Source organism: Adiantum capillus-veneris, chromosome 29 (genome assembly GCF_014529385.1).
Source record: "Adiantum capillus-veneris isolate H3 chromosome 29, ASM1452938v2, whole genome shotgun sequence".
In the NCBI taxonomy this organism is placed as follows: Eukaryota; Viridiplantae; Streptophyta; class Polypodiopsida; order Polypodiales; family Pteridaceae; genus Adiantum; species Adiantum capillus-veneris.
This window is the reverse complement of record NC_140959.1, coordinates 14336275-14354475: the sequence shown is the minus strand read 5'-3', so window position 1 is coordinate 14354475 and position 18201 is coordinate 14336275. Positions and strand designations below refer to the sequence as shown.

Genomic DNA, 18201 nt, shown 5'->3' with positions numbered 1-18201 from the left:
CCGTTGACGCCAAGCTTAACCGGATTGTTCCCAGTGCCTTTTGATCAAGGACAATCCATGTTTCATTTGCCATTGTTGCGGGCTTCTTCGCAAGACCGCCTAGTGGCAAATAGAGGTCCTTCTGCTAGAGATAGTCTTCAATCTGCATCTTCCAATGTTGGTAGTTTTTGCTGTTGAACTTCTCAATCTTGAGCTTCCCTTCCTCCGCCATAACTCCCACTCAATTCAAGGAATCCTTTCCTTGAGATAATTTAGCTACGAGCAAACCTTGCTCTGATACCAATTGTTAGAAAATAAGACGTAGCTAAATAGATTTTTGAGTAGATTACTTAATGGAGAGAGATAGATTTCACACACAAGAGATTATAGAGTAGAGAGAGAGAGAGAGAGAGTACACACGATATACGTGGTTCACCCAATGTGGGATACGTCCATGGGAAAGCAGCCACTCAATGGCTTTAGTACTTCAAAACAAGAAGTAGTTTACAAAGGGTTTATACCCTTAATGGAGCTCCCGCCTTGCTTCACTCTCACCACCTCACACTTACCTTGTTGCATCAACTTCACACTCTGAAATGTGTGTAGAAATGGCCTCCTTTTATAGGCCAAAAGGGCTGCCCTCTCTTATGAGAGACAACCATGTGTAGCCGCCCTTGTGCGAATAAGTCCAAATCGGACCCTCCAATCCGCCCATGTGTGTCCGCCCTTGAGAAGACAAGTCCGCTTTTGAATTCGGCCACCGGCCACCGGCCATTGACTTCCGACCACCGGCCACCGGCCATTGAATTCGGCCACCGGCCACCGGCCATTGACTTCTGACCACCGGCCACCGGCCATTGACTACCGGCCAACGGCCAACGGACCGGTTGTTTTCCGACCACTTTTCGGCCGTCGTCCGGCCATAATATTCCGGCGAAAAAAAAAGTCTCGGGGCCTCCGCCCCCGAGGCCTTTAAAGTTGCCCCTAATTCTTGTCCGTGAAAATTTTGGTTTCTGGTGAGTAATTTTCCTTCACGCACGATAGCTTCTCCTCATAATGGGGGCCTTACAAATGTGCCCTTTTACCATAGAAAATTACAAGGGTAAATCAGGCTCCATACTTAACAAAAAATATAATTGTGCAAAGCGTGGAACTTCATTTTGTCCTTCAGCTGGCGCTAAAGAACGAATGTTATGATAAACATAGCCATGAATCTTAAAATTATGTACACCTCTCCCACCATAATAATAATCTCATCAATATGGGCACCAAGAGAAACAAATTAAATACCAATGCATTATTATATCCCCAAATGTTTTATAAGAACTGTCTACTTCTTGTTGTGGTTGAGCTCATCAAATCTTTCAATTCATTTGGTGGCTCATTCAAAGGAAGTAATCGAAATCTTCCTTTAGAGCAGCAATATTTACCCACAAACGTTTGGATAATCGTTCCTTTGTCCTTCCAGGCCTTTGCTCCACATTTGGAGGAAACAAAATCTAAGCTTTCTACGTTGTGCAACACACACGTTTTGGATAGAACTGGTGCCATAGACTTGTGATGTAAAAGGAGAGAAGTTGGATATTCAAAGCGGATGGACAAACAATGCTTTTCTACTTTGGAATAGTTTCCCTCTTCAAGGATAACAATAGGCTCCATAGTCTCTTGATTACATCATAACGCTATGTTCCCAACAACCATGGCTTCAGAGTTTCCTTCATGTACATCATGCATGCTCTGTCTTTCATTGCACTTCAATAAAGTTCCAATAGTACTTTGTAGTGAATGCATTGTTCTCTCTCATGCTATTTGGCGTCGCGCCTTTTGTGATTTATCACATAGTCGGCTACTTCGTCCATGATCAGATGATAATAAGCGTGGTCTAGATACCATCTATGAAATCACGTGCAAATAGATCTCATATAATAAACTTGCTATAATTTTGATCAGTCACTAAAAGGACATTCTTATGCATAATAAAAAATCAATGTAAACTTGAACATCAAATTATATCCTCTAAGCTGAATACATTTGACACATTGCTAGTGACTTGAAATAAAAAAGTATAGTTTGATGAAGATATAACATAGCATTACATATTTCTTCCATTTGTAGGATAAGGTTGTTGAGAAACTTGACGCTGCTTTGGTCGAACTAATCTAGCCAAAGCACTTAATTTATTTGAGGTAGCTCGGATATCTAAAAGTCTTGAACCTTGAACCTTTGTCAAAGCACCCAGCTTGTTGATGATACTTCTCAATCCTGGCACAATTTGTCGTAGAGTATTGTCCTGAATTCGTCCTTTTGATTCGCATTGACTCCGTGAAGCCTCTTTTTGAAGATTCTCATCAATAGATGCCAATATCATTTTTGAGAATCCTCAACTTTAGAAAGCTTCTCTCTCAAGTATGCCTCACTCTCTAATCTCTGCAAGTTTGATGCTTTTGACTCTTCTTGCAATTTCCATAGTATCCCACTTTCAATCTCCAATCCAAAGCATCAAACTTGCAGAGACATTGCTTTGCATTGTCTCCGTCCTATTCCATGAGGCTTTGAGCTCTAGTAGGGTTTCAATAAATTGCTTTTTATAATTCCTCTCAATATTTTGAGTTGCTTTCTTTGCCGCACGCACATTGCGAATAGAAAGAGATGACAATATCTCCTCTTCATTAGCCGATGCACTATTCCTCCTGGCATTTTGAGCTGCTCTCTTTGCTGCACACACATTGCGAATAGGAAGAGATGACAGTATGTCATCTTCACCCATTGATACACTTACCTATTCAAGAAGATATCAAACCATTGGTTGCAATAGCGAGTGGAATGGCACGACTAATCTCCATTTTACTATACACAAAAAACTATAGTGGTTGCAAAGAGAAATGTGACAACCAAAGAGAAAGGTTTGAATGCTTGTAAATTAAAAAATAACCCTCCTAGAATATTCACTTTTTAAGTGCTTGCTATTTTAGAAACAAAAATAAACATCATCTCTATCTAGATGTGAAAAAGAACAAAGGATTGCATGAGAAGTGGAAAACAAACCAAAGTACTCATGAATCACGTTTGTCAGTAGTTAAAAGTTCTTCTCAATACATGATCAACTCCATCTACATTTACATGATAAACTCCATCTACATTTGAAAATGGGAAAAGAGCGTTTAGCGCTAGGATGCTTGAAAATAGACTCCTTATGATTCTCTATTTTATCAGGTCCTACAATGCTCTTTAAAGCATTAATTTTTCTATAAGCTTCAGATATAGAACAACAACCTAACTCAGAATCCAAGTGGAGGACACCTGAGTATCCCAACTTTGCTCGAATTTTCAAAAGGCGTGGGTTGCGAAACCATTGACAGGGATCATTCTGGATTGTGAAAAACACCTGGTGAAAGGGTACCCCATCTCGAGTCATGGAAGTGCGATCGTACATTCTCCAATATTCTTCTATAGTAGCACCCAGAAAGAAACCTTGAACAATGCTTTGAAAGAAGTGAGCTTTCTTCTTTGGAGAGTAGCTGTGAATCATTATATGATCCAATACTATCTCCATGGCTTCCAATCCATGACCAAAACATCTAGCAAATACCCTAGGTGCCATAAAGTTCCTAAGAAAAAAATAAGAGACACTCTAAGTGTAGTTGCTCTAAGACTTTGTCAACAAAACTTGACTTTACAATATGTCTCTTTAGATAAGTGCTCAAAGCAATATAGATTTCTACCTCTCCCTCTCCCTATCCCCCCCCCCCCCCCCCCCCCCCCTCTCTCTCTCTCTCTCTCTCTCTCTCTCTCTCTCTATCCATCCATCTATCTATCAAAAAAAGAAATGCTTTTATTTCTATGATGCTAACATCATCTGCTCCCACAATTATCAAACATGGCATGATGTATAGAATAACCATGTGTTTTATCTTATTGTTAAGAATAAGATGTTGATTATTCAAATGCCCTCTTGAGTATCATGCCTTCATTTCAAAACTCGTTAGAGTTCTTTATGACTAATAGAATAAATGCTAGCATCATGGCACTTACATCTTTGGGATATTTGGAAACTATTCATATGAGAGTGACAAATTGGTTATGTTAATTGTCACTTGAATAGCATAGCTGGATTTGGAGCCCTATCATTAGATAGACCTCTTCCTTATAATGGTAAAGACAAAAATCCCATCTTGGGTTTCTTGAATTACTTCCATCATTTGTAGTAGATTGTATTGTTATCTTGGATATTCGAGTATCCTCTTAATAAGAATATTGAGTTCAAGGCCTCTTGGTTCAGTATCATGCTCTCTTGGGATTGCCTTTTGAGTATCATGCCTTGATTTTCAAGACTACATGAGAATTTCTATTGGAATTGCTCTAGGAATTTACATGAAGCCCGAGATCTTTGAAAACCCTCTCTATGACAATAAAATCTACATCTTTGGATGAAATTGAGGGAGGACTCGAACACCCTAAGTGCTCTTATAAAGTATGCTCTCAGTTCATTTTCATCTCTCTGTCTCTCTATGTGTGTTTGTGTGTGTGTTTTATTTCTATGTGTGTGAGGCCTTATGGTCAATTTGGTGTTTATCTCTCTCTCTCTCTCTCTCTCTCTCTCTCTCTCTCTCTCTCTCTCTCTCTTTGTGTTTTTTTTTGTGGCCATATATACATGGTTATAACGTTGTGGACTCCTATGACTCTGTCTAGCCCCTATTTCTTATCACACTCACATTAAACTCTCCGCGTGTCTCTCTCTCCCTCTTATCTTTTATCATGTCTAGGGTCACATGGACGTACTCTTTTGAGCATATTACCATAACATTTCATTTCATTGTCATCTCTCTCTTTCTCTCTCCCACCAATTATTTTTATTCACTTTGGTCATTTTCTTCTCTCTCTCTCTCTCTCTCTCTCTCTCTCTCTCTCTCTCTCTCTATGTTTGTGTGTGGTTGTGTGGCATGAATGCATGTATGTGTGTAAGTACCCTTTAAATTCATTTCATTTTCATTTCTTTGTCTCTCTATGTGTGTTTGTGTGTGTGTTTTATTTCTATGTGTGTGAGGCCTTATGGTCAATTTTGTGTTCCTCTCTCTCTCTCTCTCTCTCTCTCTCTCTCTCTCTCTCTTTGGTCTCTTTCTCTCTCTCTCGATCGAGCATGGGAGCTACGGAGATTCAGATGACCACAATTACGGAGTGGGGCTACATAGCATCTACAGAGACTACAGCAAAGGATTCGAGCCAACTCTCTCGACATCCAGAGTGCAAATGAGGATGGATTCTAGTAGTAGTAGTATTTGTGTTCTAGTCTTTTAGTACCCAGACATGGTATCGAATTCACAATTTTGTAACAGTTTGGTCTCATAGGTCATTTTGGCCTTTTGAAGACGTTAATATAACATTTAGTTTCATTTCATTTCTTTCTCTCTATCTTCACAATTCTGTAACATTTTGGTCTCATAGGTCATGTTAGCGTTTTGAAGACGTTAATATAACATTTCGTTTCATTTCATTTCTTTCTCTCTATCTTCACAATTTTGTAACAGTTTGGTGCCATAGATCATTTTGGCCTTTTGAAGACGTTAATATCATTTCATTTCTTTCTCTCTATCTTGTATTTTTATGAATGTTTAATTTACCATACTATTAATCTAACAAAACAATTTTTGATCAATTGTCAACTCTCTCTCTCTCTCTCTCTCTCTCTCTCTCTCTATATATATATATATATATATATATATATATATATATATATAAAAATAAACAAATCAAATAATTAAATTGAAATAAAAAGTTAACCAAAATATTCACAATTTTGTAACCGTTTGGTCTCATAGGTCATTTTGGCCTTTTAAAAACGTTAATATAACATTTCAGTTCTTTTCATTACATTAACCTAATTTACCATTACATTAACCTATCTTACCAAAACATTTCGGATCAATTGTCATTTCCCTCTCTCTCTCTCTCTCTCTCTCTCTCTCTCTCTCTCTCTCTCTCTCAATAAACAAATGAAATAATCAACAAATCAAATAATTAAATTGAAATAAATATTAGCCAAAACATTTATCTGGTTGAGCTACCTGGTTGAACTGCTTCACACACACCATGACTCCACTCTCCTTGGCTTGCACACTTGCTGCCTACAATAAAAATATAGATTGTTAGTTACATTCGGACAATGCTTAGTATCCCACTAATTCTGAGTTGCTCATGCATGCAACGGGGACAGAGAGAGAGAGAGAGAGAGAGAGAGAGAGAGAGAGAGAGAGAGAGAGAGAGAGCATTTTGTTGCGATGTCAAGTTCCTGGCAGGGGGACGTGCGCATATGATGATGGGGCAACAGGAGGGGTGGGAGCTCCTACATGTAGCACGAGGAGACAGCAGAAGCCGCCACAGCAGCGAGAGGGTGCGAGAGCGCAGTGTGATAGCGAGAGCAAGAGGTGCGTGAGAGCACCATGCATGCAACGGGAGAGAGAGAGAGAGAGAGAGAGAGAGAGAGAGAGAGAGCGTTTTGTTGTGGTGTCGAGTTCATGGCAGATGGGGGGTGCGCATATAATGATGGGGGCAGCAGGAGGGGTGGGAGATTCTCTAGGCAGCAGGAGGTATGGAACCTTGAAGTGCTTTTATTGTCAACATGTGCATGTTACTCAAAAAACCTATAACTGCCAAGTATACTACATAATGCCAACCGACAAACACTGTTCTCGAGCCATGGTGCACCAAGGCTTCCATGACCATGATGTCAAACTAGGGTCATCCAAAAGTACCATTGCAAGAGTGAAGTCTTTGGTCGATGAGGCCGTTGATGCGCTTGGCATCCAAGCTGGGCCGGGAAAAATCCAAATGGAGCTGGTTAAGGTTATTTCCCAATCTGTCCTTCAACCTTCTTCAGGTGAATGCACGTTGCTTGGACAAGTAGAGTTTTCAGTTCTACTCCAAGAAATATTTTCTCTTGTTAAAAGCCAAAGGTATGGGAAATGCATTTTAAGATGCATTTTAAACTTTAAGTCTTATATATTTCTAAACTTTCATCATGTTCTTCGCAGAATTAAGAATTGGGTGCATAAATTTTGTGGGGAGTCGAGTGCTCGTGGAGAGTAGTCACTGATAATTGACTTAAAGAGACGCTTGACATTTTTGTTTATCCACGGTATGCTTTTTCCAGGTCAATCTAATAAAGAGGAGGATAGATGTTTTGTATTCAAGATGTCAACAACCGGTCCTGGCTCAGGCATAGATCTTGTCAATAGAATGCGAAGAAATGGAAATGGAGATCTAAAAAGAGCGTGGGTTTGCTTTCATCACGTTCGACGGGTAGAAGGATGGACAACCATGGCAGCACACGTTTACGATCCAAGGCAAGTGTTTTTTAATGTTCAATACTAAAACATATTGACACATACTTCAATGTTAACGTGGCTTTGTGTTGTTGTTTAGTTTCCAAGACTTAATGACAATACCATATGTGAGATGAAAGAAGAGGACACTACAGCACAAATGATATTTTGGCAACAAATGATCAGCGTTGGAAAGGGGAAGGGGAAACACACCCAACACACTCCAAGCTTGCCTCTCTATAGCCCATGATAAATTCCGCACCCCTAATCATGCAGATTCACACACACACACTTGCTTTATGCAAACTTTCACTCCACAGCTCGCCTTCGATCTTTCTCGGCTACACACAATCACTTATAAACTCCAAGCATAATTGGTTCGACGACACACAACCATACCTGTTAATGCATAGTACACTCACCAAATCTGCAAACACACACACTAAGCTCTCCCAACCTCTCTCTCCCTCTCTCTCTCCGCGCACACACACAAAACGACATGGAGCCAATGCTACCACGGGTGCTATGCACGAGACAACGAGCAGACGAGAAGATGGTAGCCGAATACAAAATAATTCAACCAAACCGCAAGCTCACTTATGCATAGCAAAAACAGAACTCTGATACAATGATGACTATTGTCAACTACGTGCCTTGGTGCAACCTGTTACCCTTCCTCGGCTATAGGCAATCCGTACTAGCGGCCTTCCCCTACTTCACATCCAACAGCTACAACTCTAGCCTTTGGTGACTTCTCCTTCCTCCACACGCTTGGCGGTACCTCTTGGACACTCACCGTGTAGTCGGCTCTTGGAATGGCCCGTGTCCAAGGCCTTCAATCGCCCTCATGCGTCTTGGCGGCTTCCTCTACTCACGTTGTCTCCTCCTCCTAACCGAGAGGCCAACTCTTTATACGACGGCTCTTTACACCCCCACCCCCCGAACTGCTGCACAGGCCAACCCCTTGGCAACTCACCCCATCCTTTGTCCGACGGGCCCCTACCCTTCTATGGTGCCACCTCTTATGGTGGGTGACAGCCCTGCATGCCCCGAGACACCTCCAACCTGTGCTTTATGGTGCTGGCAGCTCCCTAGGCCGCTTCTTTGTCTGTGGTGGCCCTGGATGGACCCCCCTTGGTCACGGCCCCCTCGCGGCCTCTTCAACTAGCTCCTCCTACTAATGCCACCCCTTGGCGGCGCTTTCTCTGCATATAGGGCACCCCCTACCCGATGGGCTGCAGTCCCCTTTTCCTGCAAGTCGCGGCCCCCCTTGTCCACCATGCAAGTGGAGACATGCTCCTTTTCCACCAGATGGTGCTCTTCAACTCCATGGAGCTTACAGTCGATTCTCAAAACCGCCACCCACATGCTATCAATAGTGTTAAATTTTTTGCTTGATTTCCAGGTTCAACACCATTAATTTTTTGAAAAAATCTCCATTAGGCCTCGTATCACACGCACTCCATGGACCCGATCAATGAACTACCCTTCACGCGTATACTTGACTATCGACGCCAAGAAAATTCAATAGTTCGCCTCAGCATCATCAAAACAAAGCTTCAAGGCTTCATGGCCGTCAATAAACAAGGATCACTCCACAAGAATGTTCCCCGAGTGACGAGATCTTCACCTAGAGAGGCGGTGACCAATATGACCGTTGACTAGCCTGTGCCACCATAACTCGCAATTGGCCGATATGTGCTCTCCGACCAATTGAGTTAGAAAAGAATCTTTGACCTGCTAAACGTCACATATGACATACATATCTCAATGGCACTGGTGTAAATCTGCATCTCCTACCCGCCGAAGCATTCTCCGATCGCCCTACCTGATGATTTGAGCATTCATGCTCAACCATAGCATTATTTAGGTATCAGAAAATGGGTCAAATGGAAATCCTTGAGCTTTCCCAAGCGCAATGTAGGCCCCTCCTAGGTCAAACTGATGGTTTTGAGCATTACCACCTATCTGTAAAACATATACAAACCATCCCCGCTTTCCACCTGTAAATCTATAAGCCAACCATGCATGTAGCTGTCCACACCATAAACCTTGAACAACCTGGATCCACAAGCCTTCCTGTTACACAAAATGAGTGTTTACCAACCTCCGAAACATCTTCACCATACATCATTATGCTCTTACCTGCTAGAGGGCTCTCTATAACATAATCTGCATCCAAAGAGCTTTTCAAACGGTGCAAAACTGCTTGTAAAGCAACCTTCAAAATTATGTCTATCAACAACATGGCACCAACCTTCAACACCCTATCATCTTGAAGCAAAAGAGAGGGTTGTCCAACCCCCTAGTCCACACAAGGCATCTCTATACCTATCTCATGTTGCTCTATGACCACCTCATCTACATGCATAATATCGTAAATATCATACCTTGAGGAAGCGGAGTATGTCTCCCATGTGCTATCTCCATCGAAAGAGCTACCGCCACTTGACTTGCGCTCCCCCCCTGTCTCAGAATATGGAATCTCGTCCATCACTACCGCTTTAACCTTATCAACAAATATCACTTGTCAACCATGAGCGCACTCCCCAAGAATTTGACCATCCATAGTTGAATCTGCCAACAAATTTCCTTGGCTTGGAACCATCAGCACCTCTTCAACCACTGGATCTTCCTTGTCTGGCATCCGAGGCATAGGAGTAACCCCGTCTCTCTATAACCATAATATCTTCGGCTCTTCTTGCATATGCAGACCCTCTAGCCTCAGCTGTGCTTTTATCTCCTTCGCTTCAACTAGCTTTGACACTATCGGATTGGACCATCCTTGCCTCACTTGACATTTCTTCAAGAGCTTCTTTGCGCCACCTTTTGCAAAGACCACTGCCTCCGCATATGACACGGTCCATCGGCTTCAAGTTGAAGTGCAAATGAACAGAAGTATAGATTGTTGTGTGTTTTCATTTGCAATAGATGTTAAGAGAACAAACCATGAAAAGCAACAAATATAATGAATGCTAATTTAAAATAAACCAGTAGATTTTCAATGTAATTTGTCAAAAGACGGACACCATTTCCCTTGTTGTAAACTGATACAAATCTCAATCTCAAAACAAATGATACTAGCCACCTACTCAGTAGGCTTCCCACATGGGATATAAGGCACACATATGAAATGGATTGTTCTCTAAATAACAAATAATGGTATTCTCATAATAAACAACCATGGATCAGTCTATGCATGTTTCTCTCGACGGTTGTAGAAAATGTTCTCTATCTAGATAACATTACAGTAGTTTTTAAAATGTCATCATTACAATAAAAATCCACGGTAGCAAGCAACATTTTTTACAGAAGAGGTTCCAAAGGAACCTCAATAATCTTCATTCCGAACTTACCCTAGAATAGTGCAACAAGCAACGGCAACCCCTAGCATTCTATGATTGTTGGCTAGGCTAGGAAGCAAGGAAGATGTCTCTTGATGTTATACTGAATAGCCTGTGAAAACACCACCACAGGCTTGATATTCAACATATCAATCTCTCATTATTGTTGGTATCATCATGAGAAAATATTGAGTCTAAGAAAGTAAGAAACTGCAACATGCAAGTACAATACACTTCCTAGCTCGTCAAATATGAAATCGATGTACCCAAAAAGATTGCATTGTTGCTACTAGTATAAAAGGAAATGATAGTACCACATTGAATATAGACTAGGAAACTACCATTGTCTCTCCCTTAGTGGGTAGTGTAGTCATATCCACATGTGTACTTTGTTGCTTCTAAGCTTCAATCAAGGTGCGATCTTTCTGTCTTAGACTGCAATGTGCATAGATTCACATTATGAGTCTCTAGAGAAATGTTGTAACTCATGACTCGTAAACAATAGCCAAAACGTGACGATTGAATAAAGAGACCGCGAGGCTAAGAGTCCGAGAGAGGGAGTGGATGGCTACTTGACTACAAGAAAGGACCCTTCTTTGTTGTTGTGGATGTACTATTACCCCAATGCCCACAATCTCTCTCTCTCTCTCTTTCTCTCTCTCTCTCTCTCTCTCTCTCTCTCTCTAGACAACCCACACATCCACTCTGCTACAAGCTCCAGTTGTTCCTCCAAGTCTCATAAAGCCCTCCCCCCCATCCACGATCCACCTTTCCCTACCAACTTGTAGGAGATTTTCATTGAGCGTATAAGGCTCCCTTATAATAGTCAATAAACAAACATTTATTCATTTAAATAGACTTATACATATCAGAAAGTGATAAGGAGTTTTGACCCTTAAAATATCTTTAAAATATCTTTGATAAGACTCTGCTCTCTTCCTTCTTTTAATCTTTTGGTGTGCCTTAGAAACTACAAGTGATGACAAGCTCATGCTTCTTGCTTCCAATTGTTATTATTTGACATGAGAGATATCTTTCATCTTTAAAATATCTTTGATAAGACTCTGCTCTCTTCCTTCTTTTAATCTTTTGGTATGCCTTAGAAACTACAAGTGATGACAAGCTCATGCTTCTTGCTTCCAATTGTTATTATTTGACAGGAGAGATAACGAAAGGCCCTGGGGATGCAAAGACACACAAGGTGTGTGTGTGTGTGTGTGTGTGTGTGTGTGTGTGTGTGTGTGTGTGAGAGAGAGAGAGAGAGAGAGAGAGAGAGAGAGAGAGAGAGAGAGACTTTGTGCGTATGAGGGAAGAGATGGGCATTGATGATTGATGATGAAGACTCGTTCCCCTCCCTCTTTTGGAGTTTCCAACATGGCCCGCAATAAAGCCAAGTTATGAGACTTGGACAAATTAAAAGACATTAACAATTAGTAACAATTAATATGTTTAAAAAATAAAGGAAATTTTTTCATGTCCATGATGATGAGGGGAATGCCCATTGTCTAGTGCCAGGTTTGAAGCTTCATTTTGTTTGGGCCCTTGTCTATTCGTATGCTTATATTTTCACAAGTAAACTACCCTTAATTTCATTATAGCTAGTATGTGCTAATGATTCAAAGACAATTTTTTGAATTGGAATCTCACGAGATACTCCTCTTTGTGATGAAATGGGATAGGCAAAGAAGGGGCAAGTGTCATGAGAGGTAGGGCAAGCAGCTAGGTGCAGGGGACGGATGGTGCTGAGTGCAAGAGAAGTGCCAAGGCTGATGTTGCACCGAGGCAAGGGATGAGAAAATGTTTTTTTAATATGTAATTAATCACAACAGTTGCAGCGAACTACATCCATGCATGCAGCTCAGGGCGAAGATTTTGCTCACAGACAGAAGGCCATGAGCTCAATCGATGGGCCTTTGTATGTCTATTTTAATGCTAAGTCACAAGATAATGACAACTACAAATGGAATCTGTGGAAGATTCTAGCTAATACTAATGGAAATGAGCCAATATATATAAGTGCTATCATGTAAGAGCAAATAAACCTTATACTTTGTGCAATCATGAGTCTTCCTTTTCTCTTCCTCCAACTCCTCTAGAAATCAAAGAGTTTTGAACAGTTTCTCTTTAGAGAGTTTAATAACATCTAAGTTTCAGATTAATTGGAATGATTTTTAGTTTCAATTGATAACATGTCCAAGCTTCTTCCTAAACCAACTAGTTTGGAGGGTCATCTTGATGTGAACCGGCTAGATTTGGAGGATTTTGGTGTAAAAACCAGTAAAATTATGACAAAGTGGTACAGTGCGTGTAAAGCTTAAAATGTAGAATCGATGGTCGAGGAGGGAAAGGAGCCTACCTCATTGCGAAAGACTACAGGGTCCCCTTGCTCAGCGTGCTCAATTGCAGCTCTATATTGTTGAGGAAGAAGGCCATGGCCTCTGTATGTCTATTTTTAATGCTAAACCGCAAGAGTAATGACAGCTATAAATGGAATTCTTGGTTCAAGATTCTAGCTAATAGTAATGGAAACGAGCCAATATATATAAGCACTATCATGCAAGAGCAAATACTCCTTATACTTTGTGCAATCATGAGTCTTACTTTTCTCTTCCCCAACTCCTCTAGAAATCAAAGAGTTTTGAACAGTTTCTCTTTAAAGAGTTTAATAACATCTAAGTTTCAGATTAATTGCAATGATTTTTAGTTTCAATTGATGGCTTTTTTAACATGTCCAAGCTTCTTCCTAAACCAACTAGTTTGGAGGGTCATCTTGATGGAAACCGGCTAAATTTCGAGGATTTTGGTGTAAAAACCAGTAAAATTATGACAAAGTGGTACAGTGCGTGTAAAGCTTAGAATGTAGAATCGATGGTCGAGGAGGGAAAGGAGCCTACCTCATTGCAAAAGACTACAGGGTCCCCTTGCTCAACGTGCTCAATTGCAGCTTTATATTGTTGAGGAAGAAGGCCATGGCCTCTTTTGTAAGGCTACATCATCTCTTTTGCAGTATGTCTCTTGCAGCATCATTTCTTTGTCAGAGGGCACAAGAGAAAAGAATAAAAACAAACCCCCCACACACGTTTCTACCATTAACCTTCATTGCAATCACACAAGGTAGTGACACTTCCAAAAAAATCCTTACCAAAAACTTGCTTGCCTTCACGCTGATTGGCTCCTGCGCAAGATGGGCGAGGGTGGGCAGCCCAGACCCCTTGAACACCAAACCCATCAGCGCAACCGTTGACCTAGCTTCTAGCTCACCAAGCAAATGGGTATCCAGATGCGTTTGATAGAGGCCTAAGTGATCCATCTCGAGGTCCACTTCCATATTGGTTGCTAGTGAGCGAGCTATGAATTGAAGATTTGGCAGCCATCCTCACGACCCTTCGTTCTCTCTCCCTCTCTCGCTCTCTCCAACCTTCTTGAATCCCGACTCAGGATGGGGACTGCGCAACAGCCTTGCAAGGCAGGCTTGTGAACGTCCACTACAGGCTTTGGTCTAAGTGCTCACTATCCAGGGGATGCTCTCTCTCTCTCTCTCTCTCTCTCTCTCTCTCTCTCTCTCTCTCTCTCTCTCTCTCTCTCTCTCTCTCTCTCTCTCTCTCTCTCTCTCTCTCTTTCTCTTTTTTTTTCTTGAGCATAAGTATGAGCTCCTTAGGAAAGCATAATCGCACAATTACAATAGCATCATGGTGGCAGATTCTTGAGGCCAGCAGTCAACCAAGTTTTGCCAGCACATCATGGTAGCATCATGGTGGCAGATTCTTGAGGCTAGCACTCAACTAAGTTTTGCCAACACATCATTCAACGATGATACAGTCGTCGTGCAGTACTTGTTTGCATTGGGGACACTCTTACTTCTGGCTACGTAATCAAGATTGTTAATCTCATCAAAGAGCTTGTCCACAAGGGGCTTCAAAGCCTTCTTCATTGCTTTGCTTTTCGAGGCAATCACAGTGTTGATGTCGAAGCGAAGGTAGGATGCCTTGAGGCGCGTCATTTTGCACATATGGCCATGCCTTCTTGTCAATCAGAGGGCCTGCAAGTAGAACCTCTCCTTCAGTGGAAGGTCAGTGTCTCGGGCTTGATCGGCATTATTGGTACTAGGCATGCCATCAGAGGGAGGAGGGGGACCTTCCACCTTGATGCTGGTAGCAACAACGAGAGCCTCCTTGGCAAAGATGGCAGCAGGGGTGGCGGTTGCGAGAAGAAAGAGGAGGGCGCGGCGGGAGCACTAATCGGCGGGTTGTGAAGAGCTGCTGGCGCTGATGGGTAGCATAGCGGGCTTGAAGGAGGGTGCCGTAGAGGTGGAGACCTTGGCGGTGGAGTTCAAGGCAAGAGTGGTGGACGACACAATGCCGGCCATGGCTACTATTGTGCTTGCTATCTCCCCCCCTCTTATCTTAGGCTATTGCGATCACTCTCCTCCTCCTTCTTCTTCTCCTCTTCTCTCTCTCTCTCTCTCTCTCTCTCTCTCTCTCTCTCTCTCTCTCTCTCTCTCTCTCTCTCTCTCTCTCTATAGATTCACCCAAGGAATGGGCATTCAACAATTTACTCCTGAGTCCTGGCTTTAGCTCTAGCCTCTCAGGCTCCAGCTCAGTCTTTATCTCTTCCTTTCCTTGGAAATTGGAAATGAGCAGCACCCCATCCATTCACTCTTTAATGAATTGGAAAGTTTGGGCTTTTGGAAATTGGAACTCAGTTACTGGTGCCTAGGGAACAAGTGACAAAGTCACAAGGCCTGCCAAGTTTAAGGTAAACACCAAATGAGCCTGTACAATTGATCTCTATTCAATAGAACTTGCAGTGTTTGGGAAAAGTCATTTTTCCAAACATACAAAATTTCTTTCCTTAAATTTGTCAAGAGGAGATTTTAGAACATTAGGTTTTTTCTTGGATTTTTACACTATTTTTCTCTATTTTGAGGTGGAATTTCTCCTTTTCCCCTTACCCTTAACCGGCATTTTTGAAATTGAAAACGGCACAATATTAAGCTGACACACATTTTTCCCGAACATTGAATAGAAGAGCAAGTATATTAGCCAAGTACAACAGCCATAACTGATCTCTATTAGTATGGGTATTCAAGTATGTCGTATGTGTAGTCAATTTTGGAAGTGGTTTATTAATGGGTATCTAAGCAGATGCCACCAAATGGAAAAGGGGAAGGCTTCATGGAGATAGCGGGGAGCCAGCCAAGTGGACGAAGGGAGAAGAAGACACGTGGGCATGAGCCAGGTAGGGAGCGGGTGTCCCGATTGCAGATAGGAGTCTCAGACGATTCTATCTCTCTCTCCTTCCTTTCGGAGCACGCAGGGAATCTCTCTCTCTCTCTCTCTCTCTCTCTCTCTCTCTCTCTCTCCATTTGTTCCCCTTGCGACAATTGCAGGTAAGGACCGCAAGAGTTGGGAGTGAAATGAGGCTGTCTGTGGCACGTGATACAGGCAATAAAAGGAGCTCTCGCTCGCGTTCGACGCAGGCCCCATCATGTCGCACCTCTGCCAAGGTTGCCTAGCCCCCCCCCGCCCCCCAACGTGCTTTAGTACCCTCCTCTTCGACTGCTTGCACGCCAGCCTCCCCACCGCCCCCTCCTTCCCTCGTCTCTTCCTCCATCTCAGATCGCTCGTGTGTGGCACGGGCCTAAGATAAAGCTCTATCATTTTGTAATGTAAGCCCATATCACACCAAGGCAATGGACATAGCTAACCTAGCAAAGCTTGGGCAGCACCTAGAAAAGGTGTGCTTAGCTTTTTTATCCTTTGTCACAGAAAGCACGAACGAGTGTGTGTATCAAATAGGAGTTGATTACAATGATGGTTGTAAAGATGGTATCATGGGTGCAGGAGAAGCTCTTGATCATGCCATTGGTGTTGCTATTGAGTTTGCATACAAAGAAGAGAAGAGTGACTTGGATGATGTACAAGAAGACTACAATAAATAAAATGAGGGTGCATATGTGGAGGCAAAGGCTATGCAGATGGTGGTATTGATGATGATGATGTTGAAAAGGCTAATGAGGGTCTGAATGTCCAAGATATTGATTCTTAGTGGCTACATAGAAGAAGATTACTCAAGTTTATGGTAGCATCGACCCCAACAAATCTAGAAGCTTGTTGAACAAGTCTTAAAGATGTTAGCTAAGGGAGAGGACATGGACATACCATATTTCCTCATTGGTATAGCTATCTTAGTTTGCTAATGGAGTAAATTAACTCTTTGAAATACCAAGAACAACACCCTCATGTGAAAGATTCTTTAATTGGCTTGTTAGGGCATGTGTCTTATGGCATAAGCACTTAATATCCCTCCCCCCCGGGGGTAGGTCCCCCCCTCCCTTATGCATACGTTACGAGCATGAAATAATGGGGGGGCTACCCCTATTGTATACGCTTATGTTTAACTTCTAAAACCCCCCCTCTTGTACACTCACGTGACACCATACATAAATCCATAGTGAATCCCCCGGGGGGCACCACTGATGGAAAGGGGAAGGGAGAACACACCCAACACACTCCAAGCTTGCCTCTCTATAGCCCAGGACAAATTCCGCACCCCTAACTGCGTAGATTCACACACACACACACACTCGCTTTCACCTTCGAGCTTTCTCGGCTACACACAATCACTTATAAACTCCAAGCATAATTGGTTCGACAACACACAACCATACCTGCTAATGCATAGTACACTCACCAAATCTGCAAACACACACACTACGCTCTCCCAACCTCTCTCTCCCTCTCTCTCTCTCTCTGCACATACACACACACACACAAAAAGACCCGGAGCAAATGCTACCACAGGCGCTATGCACGAGACGACGAGCAGACAAGAAGATGGTAGCCGAATACAAAATAATTCAACCAAACCACAAGCTCACTTATGCATAGCAAAAAAAGAACTCTGATACAATGATGACTATTGTCAATTGCGTGCCTTGGTGCAACCTGGTACCCTTCCTCGGCTATTGGCAACCCGTAGAGGCGGCCTTCCACTGCTTCACATCCGACGGCTACAACTCTGGCCTTTGGTGACTTCTCCTTCCTCCACACGCTTAGCGGCACCTCTCAGCCACTCACCATGTAGTCGGCTCTTGGAACCACCCGTGTCCAAGGCCTTCAACTGCCCTCATACCTCTTGGCGGCTTCCTCTACTTACGATGTCTCCTCCTAACCGAGAGGCCAACTCTTCATACAGCGGCTCTTTACACCCCCCCGACTGCTGCACAGGCCGACCCCTTGGCAACTCACCCCATCCTTTGTCCAACGGGCCCCTGCCCCTCCTGTGGTGCCACCTCTTACAATGACTGACGGCCCTACATGCTCCGAGACTCCTCGTGCCGGTGCTCTACGGTGTTGGCAGCTCCCTAGGCCGCTTCTTTTGTCCGTGGCGGCCTTGGATGGACCCCCCTTGGTCACGTCCCCCTCGCGGCCTCTTCAACTGGTTCCTCCTACTGCCACCCCTTGGTGGCGCATTCTCTGCATATAGGGCACTCCCCTACCCGACGGGTTGTAGTCCCCTTTTCCTGCAGGTCGAGGCCCCCCTTGTCCACCATGCAA

The 18201-nt window shown here is 42.9% G+C and overlaps 1 protein-coding gene, 1 long non-coding RNA gene and 1 pseudogene across 2 annotated transcripts in view; all 3 read right to left on the bottom strand.

The window, feature by feature from the left end:
- LOC147418796 (uncharacterized) overlaps positions 1–18201 on the bottom strand; it is a 34330-nt gene that overhangs the window by 9778 nt on the left and 6351 nt on the right. The window contains exon 3 of the long non-coding RNA XR_015187081.1: positions 6042–6101. This is a non-coding gene — a long non-coding RNA (uncharacterized LOC147418796). The remainder of the gene's footprint in view (positions 1–6041; positions 6102–18201) is intronic.
- On the bottom strand, positions 6258–9546 carry LOC147418799 (uncharacterized). Its single transcript, XM_086505248.1, is given in 4 exon segments — positions 6258–6319; positions 6372–6465; positions 9168–9393; positions 9395–9546. Coding segments are annotated over 4 exon segments (534 nt in total).
- On the bottom strand, positions 14393–15294 carry LOC147418798 (oxygen-evolving enhancer protein 3-1, chloroplastic pseudogene; annotated as a pseudogene).